This window comes from Coturnix japonica, chromosome 3, assembly GCF_001577835.2.
Source record: "Coturnix japonica isolate 7356 chromosome 3, Coturnix japonica 2.1, whole genome shotgun sequence".
Classification (NCBI taxonomy): Eukaryota; Metazoa; Chordata; class Aves; order Galliformes; family Phasianidae; genus Coturnix; species Coturnix japonica.
The window spans coordinates 66,002,447-66,014,978 of NC_029518.1; the positions used below are offsets into that span (position 1 = coordinate 66,002,447).

General features: G+C 42.9%; 1 protein-coding gene across 5 annotated transcripts in view; it reads right to left on the reverse strand.

Moving 5' to 3' along the window:
* Positions 1 to 1,564: 1,564 nt before the first annotated feature.
* Positions 1,565 to 12,532, reverse strand: part of KLHL32 (kelch like family member 32) — a 104,301-nt gene continuing 93,333 nt past the window's right edge. For 4 of the 5 annotated variants that reach the window (XM_032443448.1, XM_015858869.2, XM_015858870.2 and 1 more), the window contains 4 exons: positions 9,187 to 9,245; positions 6,570 to 6,762; positions 4,215 to 4,309; positions 1,565 to 2,479 (listed from right to left, as the gene is read on the reverse strand). In XM_032443448.1, the coding sequence (XP_032299339.1) occupies positions 2,318 to 2,479; positions 4,215 to 4,309; positions 6,570 to 6,762; positions 9,187 to 9,245 (509 nt within the window). In that variant the 3' untranslated portion in view covers positions 1,565 to 2,317. Of the gene's footprint in view, positions 2,480 to 4,214; positions 4,310 to 6,569; positions 6,763 to 9,186; positions 9,246 to 12,532 lie in introns of those variants that run through there. The other variant, XM_032443449.1, reaches the window with a different exon arrangement.

Consider the following 12,532-nt stretch of genomic DNA (forward strand, 5'->3'; position numbering starts at 1 on the left):
TCCCGAGGCTCTGTGAATGTGCTCCTCTTCACTAATTCAGTGCACTTGCACAGCTGTTTAAAATCGCTATTCACCGGTGCAGACAATTGGTGATAACAGCCAGAACAGTAAAAGTGTCTAAAGGGCAGAGCAAACATGACAAACAACCCTCCTGCCGCACGCTCCCGCCTCGCAGCCCTGAAGCATGCTGCACTGCATGAGGCAGTGACCCCAGCTCAGCTCCAGGAAGAACAGCTCAGACAAAATGCAGAGCTGCAGCTGTGGGAGGATACAAGGCCTAGGAATAAAAGCATCACAGTGGAGCTTAGACAGGCTGAAAGACCACAGCACCCTTGTCTGCAAGCATGAGGATGGCTCTGCACAGGGTGAAAGCTGTTCGCTCACCTGGCACATTCCCTCTGGTATAGGCCTGGGGCCATACATAACTGAGAACAAGGCCTGGGCCACACACACCGCCCAAAGAATCATTATGGCTTCCAGAGACCACTCAAAACACATTGTTCAACCCCCCAGCCTACCCCCACCGTGCCCAGTGAGCACATCCACACATGTCTCTTGAGCACCTCCAGGGAGGGTGACTGCACCACCTCCCTGGGCAACCTGTGCCTGACCACTCTTCTAGGGAAGAAATTCTTTATAATATCCAGCTTGAGCATCCCCTGGCACAACTTGAGGCCATCACCTCTCACCCTGTCACTAGTTAGTGGGGAGTAGAGGCCGACCCTTTCACCGCAATCTCCTTTCAGGTATTGTCTGTACAAACCACACAGATGGAGCTCAGCTCTACGCAACCAAAGGCTGCTAAGAAAATCCAAGAAAACAAATAAACAAATCTTCATAACCTGAAAACTACTGGAAGTGACATGTTACTACTCTGTCCATCTGGAGACTTAGATGGCACAAAGTGATAGAGCTCGCCTCATAGTACTGCCAAGCAGGCCCTTATGAAGATGTGTTTGGCCTGGAAGTGCTGCTCACCAGGTAATTCATGTCCAGCACTCACAGCCTCTTGCTGGGACATCTTCTACATCTGGCATTTGTGTGAATGTCAGCAGGAACTGCACAGGTCTGCTCAGATAGCACAGGAGCAGGGAACAGATCAGCAGGTAAAGCAGTGCATAGTGCCCATGAAGCATAAATAAAGATTTAATCATATGCTTGGTTAATATTTACAGACATCAAAGTTGCTGTCAGATATGAAAAAAAAAAAAAAAAAAAAAAAAAAAAAAAAAGATGAAAGGGGCTGCAGGAGCCAAGCAAAGCCAAGATATAACAGGTTAGAGTATTTATTGTGAAGTGGCATATGCCTGAGTATGGAAGGGAGACGCACCGTAAAAATCCAAGGAATAAATAAATATTGACATTGTTACACACCTGTTCAGCCTCTGGAGACCTGTGATTTGTGGGACCATATGGTGGACAAAATGAGACCGTTTGTTGATAATTGTAAATGTGGTGACCCTTTACAAACTCAATATTAAAAATATTAAGTAAACGGCATATTTTAATTACACAGTAAGAGGCTGTTCTCCACCCATTAAAAGACAGCAGGTGTCAGGAGGAATTGATCATGTGACTGAAGGTAACATTTATTTGATAGCAGACCTTGGTAAAAGACATCCCATGTGATCTTTAGACTCCCAGACAAGCATATTTGGTTCAGACTTGCTCTTAACTGTGAAGCTTCAGCTTCTTTGTCCTTTGCAAATTTTCACATGTTCCTCAGACACTACAGGGCTTGTTTGGTTGTTATTTTTGTTTTAATATGCTTCACAGTATTTAAATTTAAAATGAAGTATAATTAAATGAGAAACTGTAAACAATGGAGCTTGGAATTGGAAGTCAACACATTTGTTATTCTTTTTGCCAAAGGTATCAAGTAAGTTGCATAATTACTGCAGTATTATACCATCTTTGTCAACACAAACAGTACTTCCTACTGTCTTTGAAAGTGCCATTGGTGAACAACAGAACGTGCAGACTCCAAAGAAGAGCAGCCCAGAGGGGAGCCAAGAGCATCACAATGCCTTATGAGTTGCATAATGGAATCATATAGAGAAAGGCAGCAACTAGTCACCAGAAATGCCAAATGCTCTCATGGACACACCTCTGCAGCTGAGGCAGAGGAGTAGAGATACCACAGGTTTTGTAGCTTCCTTTCTGCCTATCGTGGTCCGACATTAAGACAAATGTGTGACAATAAAGCAGCAGCCTGATGGGGGTGGATTCTTTGTGCAGATCCAAAGACCCCTTCCATCCAGGGGGTCTGATTTTCGCCCACCATGTGTCACTGTTGATGACGCACATGCTCCTCATCTCACATCGTGCTCATCCTATGGTGAGGCACTTGCAGGGTCTGAAGGTTGGGGCATGTGAAATAGGGAGCTGGAAGAAAGCACGCTGCTATCCCATTGGAAGCAAATGGCAGCGTGGGCCCATAGAAAACTTCTTCCTTTCCTTCCTTGCTGACATCCAGCACCTGCAGGATAAAGCACAGAAAACATTTCAGGGATCACAGAAGAAGTCTGAAATAAATTTGCTGGCACAGGATGCATGAATGCACTACTAATTCCAGCAGAAATGTAGTTTCAGATCACTTCTAGATTGCGCTTGGGGATCTGGTGATTTATTGCTGTCCTTATCACACAACTCTTATCCTAGCTTAGCCACTTCACAGCAGACAGTGACATTTGGCGGTGCAGCCACATGAGCAGAGCACCAAAATGCTGAGCAGTTGTCACAAAGCATGATTCATTTGTAAACCTGGTGCACAGGGAGCAGGGGAAACTGGAAAGACTAAATACATGAATGACTTAAAGACAATGAAGATGTATGGGGAAAAAAATGGGTTTTATTCCAAAGGCAACAGCAAACTCAGACTTTCTGAATTTGAAGATAAAAGGGCTGGTTTCATCGGTGAAAGCCAGGCACAGGGCCAACAGCTCTGCCAGAGCATCCTTACCCTCCTGTTCCTATTAATGTTGGGACTGTATCAGGCAAGTTTCCAGCTCACAACCAGTTTAAGGAAGAGGCCAAATTTCCATTATGAAAGTGAGATCTCAGGCTCATCATCACCTGTCCCTAAGCACTATTTAAACCCATTTAAACTGCAAACTACTCACTGACTATAAACGAGCATAGCTGTGTACCATGGCCACCACCTTGATACTCTGCTGCTTATTACTCCATTCAGAGTACTGTATTTCAACTTGTGTTCCTCAACCTACCTGTGTTTTTTTTTCCAAGGAAAATTTTTAGACATGGTGTCCAACATCTTAGTAACATACAACGATGCTATCAGAAGAGTAAGACTTTAACTGTTTATCTTGCTCTGCTCTTTACAAACTCCAGCTAATATGCCTTCATTATAAGATCAGCAGCTAAACATCTGACACATTCCCTTCTGCTGGGTCTAACTTCCATCTTTACAGGACAGCTTGAAGGTTAAATTCTAAAATGTTCACTTGGAAGCTAATGAAAATATTGCTTATCAGCAAAAGTGCAGAAACAGAGATGGAACCAAGAGTTCCTGTGTGACCAGCTGGGCAGTTACAGAAAGCTATGGCCACGATGCAGATTGGCTTCACTCAGAAGACTGCAGGAAGATAAGAACAACTAATTTCTGTATGGGAACATCTGAAGGACAGGGATCTGCAGGTAAGCTGCTGTTACACGAGATGAGAGAGCAGAGGAGTTTACTGAACAATCTACTGCCTACAGCAGGGATCAAAACTTCCATTCAAGCTTTGAAGCAGTAAGCGCTAGGGCAGGTTGCAGGCTTACTGAACTTTGCCAAAGAGCGACTCATTAACTCTGGCTGCTCTTCTGAAAGACGGCTTTGAGAGGAACAACATCACAAGAATGGCTGAAAATATGTTAGCCCACTGTCCATTTCTGCATCTCTTTTACTTTTGAACTCTGCTGTGTAACCTGAGAATATACCCACTGTTTTACTCAAATCTTGTTAAAGGAGAGATTCCTCTACCCTGTTTTCCTAGAATACCTTACTTAGAATAATTAAATTTAATCGCTAACCCGGAAATACTTCTTAATATCTGCATTTCCTCTCAGGTTTATGGAGGCTCCGGGGCTGCTTAAGAAACATCCTTAATCTCTCCACTTCACCTGCATTTTCCTTTTTGAATAACCTCTGTGCAAAACATCTCCTTGCAAAATTATTGGAAAAGACTTTAAAAGAAACCTAAATCACTCACCTGGATACATGCCAGAGGCTCATTTGTCCAAATTGAATAGCCGCCAACTAAATATATTCTACCATTGTGGACCGCAACTCCAGACTCATTTTGACCTAAAGGGAAAAAAGGAATAGAAAACACTTCCAATGTTTAATTAACCCTTTTAACACTGAGTGCTGGAGTTCTGCAGTAAGATGCAAATGCACTTGGCAGTAACTTGAGTTGCAGAGTTGACAACTTGCAACAATTGGTGTGAAATGTGAGGGCTGTGCTCTGCTGTCTGCAGGAGCTCAGGACAGTGCTGTCCAGAGCTATACAACAGATGAATTGTGTCACAGATGCACAGTGGGGCTGGGCAGGAGACCATATGCTGACTTCTCAGTGGTTTCTGTGCACTTTTATTTCATAGGTGATGGCTGAGCTCCCTGCCAGTTACCAGCTACCATCGCACTCACCCATTTAACACAGACATACTGAAGGACCTGAATTCACCTCTGTCCCCATTACAGATACAATAGGGAAAACTGCAGGAGCTGCTGTGTAAGCTCACTCCAACAGCAGCCATCTCCTTAACTAATCTGGAGGTTCTGAAGTATAAATAAAGCTTTAAAATCTGTGCTACATGGTGCAATGCCTACTGCCAGTTGTGGAGTCACAGAGAAAAGTTCAGGTGCGGGCTGTGGGAGCAAGCATATGGTGGCACTGGGTCATCTCCAGAGCAAGGGTGCCTCCAGTGCCAGGACTTTTGCAGTTACAAATCAGGAATCTTTCTCAAAGTCAGTCATTCTGAAGGGAAATTAACATGAAATAGAAGAAATCATTCAAATGGAGAGCAATATGAATATGATAAACTAGATCTGTTTGACAGCATGCAATTCTTCCTTTTTGATCCAAGCATCTTTACCTAGTGTCCATGAAGGACTCTGATGATCTAACTCAGAAACTGAGCATCCTCCTGAAGATTGCAGAGATTAACAAACCCAATACATTATCGTAAAGAGCAAAGATGACACTATAGCAGCTTTTAAATCTACCAAAAGGAAAATGACACCACGTGACTGCCTTACATGTCAAGCACTCATTGCTCTGACATGTTGTTTCCAGTTGTCCTGAGTTTCTAGTCAATTTCCTAAATCCTTTGTATCCTTTTCGAGTGGCAAAATACTCAAGTGAATGCAAGATTATGAAAAGTGAGGTAGGCTCATTTCTAGGATTTCAGCAGTCTGTGCTGAAACATTTTGACAGACAAAACTGTTACTAAAGAAGCTCCAAGTCTGCTGCAGAAGAGAACACCCCAACATTAATGTTGGGCTTTCCTGGAAATGCATCGCAGAATGACAGAATAGCCAAGGTTGGAAAAGATTTACAAGATCACCCAGTCCAACCATTGACCCATCAACAATAGTTCTCACTAAACCATGTCCCTCAACACAACATCTAAACGTTCCTTGAACACCTCCAGGGTCAGTGACTCCACCATCTTCCTTTCACAGCCCATTCCAGTGCCTGACCACTCTTTCAGAAAAGTAGTATTTCCTAATGTCCAGACTGAATCTCCTCTGGTGCAACTTGAGGCCATTCCCTCTCATCCTATCACTAGTTACATGAGAGAAGCTCACTGCAGCCTCCCTTCTCTTCTGCCAAGCTACTTTTGGTGCTGAGAATACTCTAAGAATGTGTCACTTGCCTGCCTCTACCAGGGATTAAAGTAATAGTTTATCTGGGAGTCACATCAGGCAGTGGTGACATTTGGTGGATGGTATGGCAGGGACGGACAGTTGAGAGTTGAAACTGGAACAGTTCCACCTAATAACCGTAATAAGAAACTCTGCAGATGACATTGCTGTCCAAGCTACTCAGTGCATCTTTGATTTGATAGACTTCCAACAAAGACACCTCCTTTCTGGAAATGCATAAAGATGACAGTGTTTGGAAATAAGTGACAGTTAATGGATTTCAGCATAAGCCTCGATCTAGTGTGCCAGCAGAAAGACATAACAATGATGTTATGGTAGAGATGCATCTACCTATTGTACACACCAAACATGGAACTAAATCCATCAGTGCATATAAGCTTCTGGAGAATCAAAAATAAGTACTGGAAACAGTACAACAAAGTATTTTTGCTTTCCTACTTAACAGTGTGTGTCTTTTTAAAAACACAGCCTGCAATATCCTAAAACAAATATTTTCTTGAACAATGAATGCCAGGACAGTAATCAAAACTCTCTTGTGAGCCAACAGTGACCCCTAAGCTAGAGATAACAGCGGTGGAATTGTGGAATTCCACATACCAAAGGCATGAAAAGGGCAAAGGACTTATGTTTTAATTTAATAGTAGTGATTTTTCTCCTTCTTGTACACAACACTTGCCTGTCAACATGTTGAAGCTGCAACGTGTCCACTGGTCAGCATCAATGCTGTAGGAGTCTATGTGCCGTACCAGGATCCGATCATTGTTGTAGTCCAGGTCATTCCCACCTAGCACGTAGAGTTTCCTTTGGACAGCAGCCATGGAGTGATACACCCTCCTCTGCAGCATTGGGCTACGGCTTAACCACTTGTTCTGCAAAGGAAAAGCCAGAGCTTGTTGTCATACCTCTATTAGCAGTACAATGACATCAGCATTTACTGGTGTTCTCACCCTTGGCTAGAGACCCAAGGTGTATATACCTGTGTAATTCATATGTTAAGCATGCATCCACTAGCTATAACAGATTTCAACGTGTAGTTTACAGTTCTCACATTTAAATTTATTAATATGAGAGTATTACTTGCTCTGTTTTTCTGTTTAGCTCATGAGGCTTCAAAGCCCGTTTTGCTGTGGGTTGTTTTTTTTTTTTCCTCTGCAAAATTCAGTAGCAAATCCTCCTTAAGCAAGACTATTAGATGAATCCTTTGTATAAAGCACTAACATGTCTGTACCAACCAGTTCTGAGAGAGAAGAGAGATCCTTCTACCTCTCATTATTCAGAAGCTTATTTGGTCTTATCCTTGGGGAGTGAAGCAACAGGGAAAAATAATTTCCTAAAGGATATTCTTAAATGATTTGAGCACTTGGTTTAACGCTAACCCTTTATTTGCAGGCACTCACAAAGTAACATCCTTTTGCATATTTTTCCTCCTGTTAACAATATTCAGGAATTCTACTGTTTGAGGGGTGGAGGGAGGACACAAAAGACGAGCAATTACAGCACAGTATTTTAAATGCAGGAAAGCAATTGCTTCTACCATGCTTACACAGCTTACAGCAGCAAACAACCTGGTAATCAACAAGATTAATTTATCTACGTGGAAGAAGTTAAAATCTGCAAGGAAATTCTTTGTGTTACACGTGCTAGTGCTTGTGGTGGCTCAAGAGTCTCTAATAACACAGCCTTTTAACCTCTGCAATATATAGCTATACATTTCAATGTGTAACAGTTGAGTATTAGGCATTAATGCTTGCATTAGTAGTCCAGTCTCTTAACATGAGACTATAGGCACCATCTGCTTTGCAAAGCCTGCCTGCATCCCCTGATTATATCTTCAGGTTCCTCCACTGCGGTGCCTGCCAGGTGAGCCTCTGCACGCTGCAAAGGCAACGAAAGTGAGGGGCCTGGCGGGGTCATTTCTAATAAGGCGGTGTGTGCATGCTAATCAGTGGTGGGGAAGCAGAGGTCACCCCGGCCGGCTTGCTGGCAGGTAGCTGTGTGCTCTGTGGCAGATGGCAGGCATTATCGACTTGCCACAAAGGCCTCGCGCAGAAGCGAGCACGAGCACTGAATGATGGAGTTATTGAGATTCTGTGCGAGATGCAAGCAGATGTGATGGTTTCCAGTACCCACCGTAAACAATATGCCAGCAGAATTTTTAAAAAGAGCATGTGTGTACAAACATGAAGCAGGCCTCATTTGAAGGAGGCAAACGCATGCTTCCTCCTTAACTCTTTATATGTCGAGCTGGGCTTCTCAGAACCAGCACCATGTGCTCGAGTTGCCACTCATATTTTGGGGTACAACTTCCAAAGCCACACCAGCAGAAGCCACAGCAAAGGACACGTGACAGAGAAACAGGAGCTCAGTGAGTGTCCCAGTCACGAGCAAAATGAGAATGCTGCCTGTAATTATGGCGTGCCGAGGTCTGGGGTAGAACTGGCACTTGTGCAGTCAGTGATCTGGATGTACCTCATAAAGGGCAAGGCAGCTCTGTCAGGGTCTGCTTTGTGCTTCAGCACCCATTTGTAGTATGCCTTAAAACCACAGTAATGTGTCTCTTGGCAGAATTTGGACCCACAGACAGCAACCAAAGGAACTATCCTGTAATCAGAGAAGTCAACACCTTCCCATGTGGGAGTAAACCAGGCTGTGCAACTCTGATTGCAAGCTTAGGACTTCTATTTCCTAATACTAGCAAGAGGGCATAACCATGCCCTAAGCTCCTGAAACGGTCACTGAGCCATGCTAACCTACCTAATCAAAACAAGTACATAATGTATGAAATAATCCCTAAAAGACATTTTAAGTACTTGTAATGAAATGACAGGCACCCTTGCAGTCAGCAGAATAAGGCACTGACAGGTAACATAGTTCCAAAAGTATGGAGAAAACAAAAAGCTTGCGTATATGTAATTGAGAGCTGAAATATAAAAGAAGCAGCTTTGTGACACTGGCCTTGAGTACATGCTGCTGAGGGCTGTTGGATTACAAACAAATGAACAAGAAAAACAAAATTTAAAAATACTTGTAAGTAGAGGAGCTTAAAATACATTTATTCCAAGTTTCTAAGCATTTAATCTGAAAGGTTTCTAAAATGCACGGGCATCAAAAATGTAAAAATCAGCCAGGGTGTCCATTACTCTGTTAAACACACATCAGTACAAAGTGAATTTAAAACACCATCAACTCAAATAGACAGCATCTTAAACTTAAGAAATCACAGCATGCATTTGGTAAGAGACCTGTTTGAAATGAAAGATAAAGAGAGAAATGCATACAACACAGATACCCACCTGCTTGGGATCATAGACCATGAGCCTGTTTTGATACTGTGCAGTATTTGTTACTCCTCCTATGAAAGAGTTCATACAGGTTACATATGTATTTTTTGTTTCACATAGGCAAAACCAGGACCAAGATGTGTGTGGTACAGTAAAATAGCCAACTGTTGGGTCCATTTGCTGACAAGATTACATTGCATACCCCCAGTTACACTCACATGCCACTGCACCTTTGTCAACTGCAACTGCATTCCATATCTCTTTGAAGGAAATTCTGCATTTATCACATACATTCTGTACTGCAGGGCAAATATCTTCTGGCTTTGTCATAGTCTTGTGGTAGGAGATTCCTCCACAGTGGTCAGAAACAATGCTAACCATCTATCATGTGAACTTCTCAATAATCTACAGAAAAAAAGGTATACCTCAGCACCTCAGGAAAATCCAGAATAGGGACTCAGGGACAAGTTTTTTCATCCTCACCTGGTCTTAATGTGCCTCCACGCTGAGGAATCCTTATTTTGCTGGAGCCCAGCTGCACCTCATGCAGTATTTTTGCAAGAAAACACATAGCTTTTCCATGCTGTGTCACACAACACCCATCCTACATTACACACAAGAACATGCCTTGGAAAGCAACAGTTGCTGTCATTTGTGATCTCACGCTGTTATTTGTCTCCACACTGTTGTGCAGCCTTTGTTAGTGGCCATCAGCCACAACCCCAAAATAATATTTTCTAATGCCTGAAATTCAATACTTTTACAAAGCTATTTTCACTCCTGATGTTTATAAATGGGATGTCAGCTTAGTGCGTCGAACAAATAAGAACCATAGTTGCGTGGACGGTTGCCTCCAGAATGCTAACCTACAGGAAGTACAACAGAAACACAATGCTGGGCCCCTTCTTGTTCTGAAGGCACATCTCCATGTGTGGGTGAAAGATATGGAGGAAGAAAAAAGAATGGGGCTGCTTCCTTATAAAATAATGAAATTAGCAAAAGAGCAAAATTATTTTCCTCTCTTCACAAAGAGCCCCTCGTATCAAGTACATAGCTTACATTTTTTCCCTGCAATATTGCTCATCTGTGGTGTTTTATCATTACATTCCCTTCACATACCGCTCTTCACTTTTAGATTAATCTGCCAAAATGAGATGCTAAGGATTTGCATACAGATTTGACTACACAAAAATAGATCTGGAATTAATAACAGTCTCTATATGTTTTAATTTCTTCTAGACTGGAGTACCCTTGCCTCCAGCAGTATTCTTGGCTTTGAAAGTCATCAAGCTGATTTGTCTGCTCTTAGGTTATGATGCCACATGCTGCTACACTGTCCCCTGCAATCAAAGTGCTCGCAGAGATAGATTCCATGCCTTCCCCTAACAAGTATATTTTATAGATTGGCAGTTTTGATCTCCCCTCCCCAGGGGGATAATCTGCATCTTAACAGGTTTCTATAGATACATCTGTCATTAAATATGCCATCTTATATCTGCATCAATTTTCAAACTCGAGTTCCTCCTAACTTTGAAGTGCTATAGCAAAAGTTTAAATTTTTCTGCCAAAATTCAAATTTAACAAGTCTATTATGTCCTCTTGAACTATTCTTTAAAAATACTGCAGGCAGTTGGGAAAGGGCGTAAGATTAATATATCTCCTAAAAAATAGGATAAGGAATAAAAAGTTTAAATGGTACTAAAAATAATACGTACTTTCAGAAGAAAAAAATAAAACAGAAATAAAACTGGGGTAATTCCGAAATGATTTCTTGAACTGCCCTGCAGTACTTTCTATGAGGAAGGAAGAGAGAGGTATGGTAATAACACTCTAAGACTTGAAACTACAAACCATCCTATGAACGCTGATGTTAAGTCATGGCAGCTAATGTGGTAGTGAATCAATTAAGGGAAGCAAAGAAAATGTCTGGCTGGTCCGATGGCATCAAAACTAATAGCTCAGTCAGTGCTCAGTGGATTTTACAAACCATTCTGGAACCAGCAGCTTGCTCTGAGGACTAAAATCTCAGGAAGGCAAGGAGTGCCCCCAGGAGAAGCCTGCATCTTCCTTGTTCCTGCAGGATGGCATCCATGGGAAGTCCAGCTTACAGAAGTTGTTACAGAGCCACAAGCACTGCTGCTCTCTCCTTTCACAGCAGATGCTGTGAGGCAGACCACGACTGCCTTCTCAGCCCTCCAGAACCCTTAAGTTCCCAGCACTACAGTGCCCCTTTGCACAAAGAAATTCCTGTAAGCTGGATGGGGCTTATCCTCCCCTTCCCCAAACGTGCAAAATATTTTGGTTTGTTTCAGCACCCAAACAAAACACAAACTGCATTGAAAGGGGCCTTCGATAAAGCCACCTCCAAGAAGAGAAGGGTGGCAGGCAGGAGGTTTAGCACCATTTTCCCAATCAGACATTTATCATCCATATTTATATCATGTCCTAGTAAGACCCGCGTCTGACTTGAGAAATCTCACCCAATCCAAATCCCACAGAAAATCTCACCACTCTCTCCGAAAGTCCCCGGGTGCTAGGCTGTGCACATGAATCCCAGTTTGCTGGGAGATGTGTAAAACCACATGTTGGCAGAGAGCTCCCCGTGTGCACTCCTTCCAGCAAATACATGGAATATAGCAAGCTCAGGAAGCGCGCCCTACGATGCTCTGCTGTTTTAAAATAGAAATCTCTCCTCTCTCTCCTGCCTTTGTGCTAAATAGGATATCACGCAAGCCTTCTATTCAGCCAGCACAGGTGCAGTGAGGGCAGTTGAGCTACAACATCTTCTCTCACCCCCATACACCCTTATAGGCACCAATGGCAGCTCCAAACTATGACAGTCCTCTCTGGATGCAAACTAGCTGTCAACAAGAGGGGCACAAGCCCTATCTTCTTGTATATATATATATTTTTAAATCAGTAAAAAACATAGAATTAAAGAATGGATTGTGTCGGCAGGGACATTTAAAATCTTCAAGTTACAATCCCTCTGCTGTAGGCAGACACCTCCCACTAGACCAGATTGCTCAAAGCCCCATTCAGTCCAGCCTTGAAGGCTTCTAAAGAAGGGACATTCACAGTCTCACTGGGCAACCTGTTCCAGTGTCTCACCACCCTCACAGTACACAGTTTCTTCCTAATATCTCATCTAATTCTACTCTCTTCCAGACTAAAGCCATTTTCCCTCATCCTGTTGCTATATATCTTTTTATAAAGTCCCTTCCCAGCTTTCCTTCAGGTACTATAAGGTCCCCCTGGAGCCTCCTCTTCTCCAGGCTGAATAGCCCCAGCTCTCTCAGCCTGTCCCATCAGGACTGATGTTCCAGCCCCCTAATCATTTTTCTGACCCTCCCCTGGA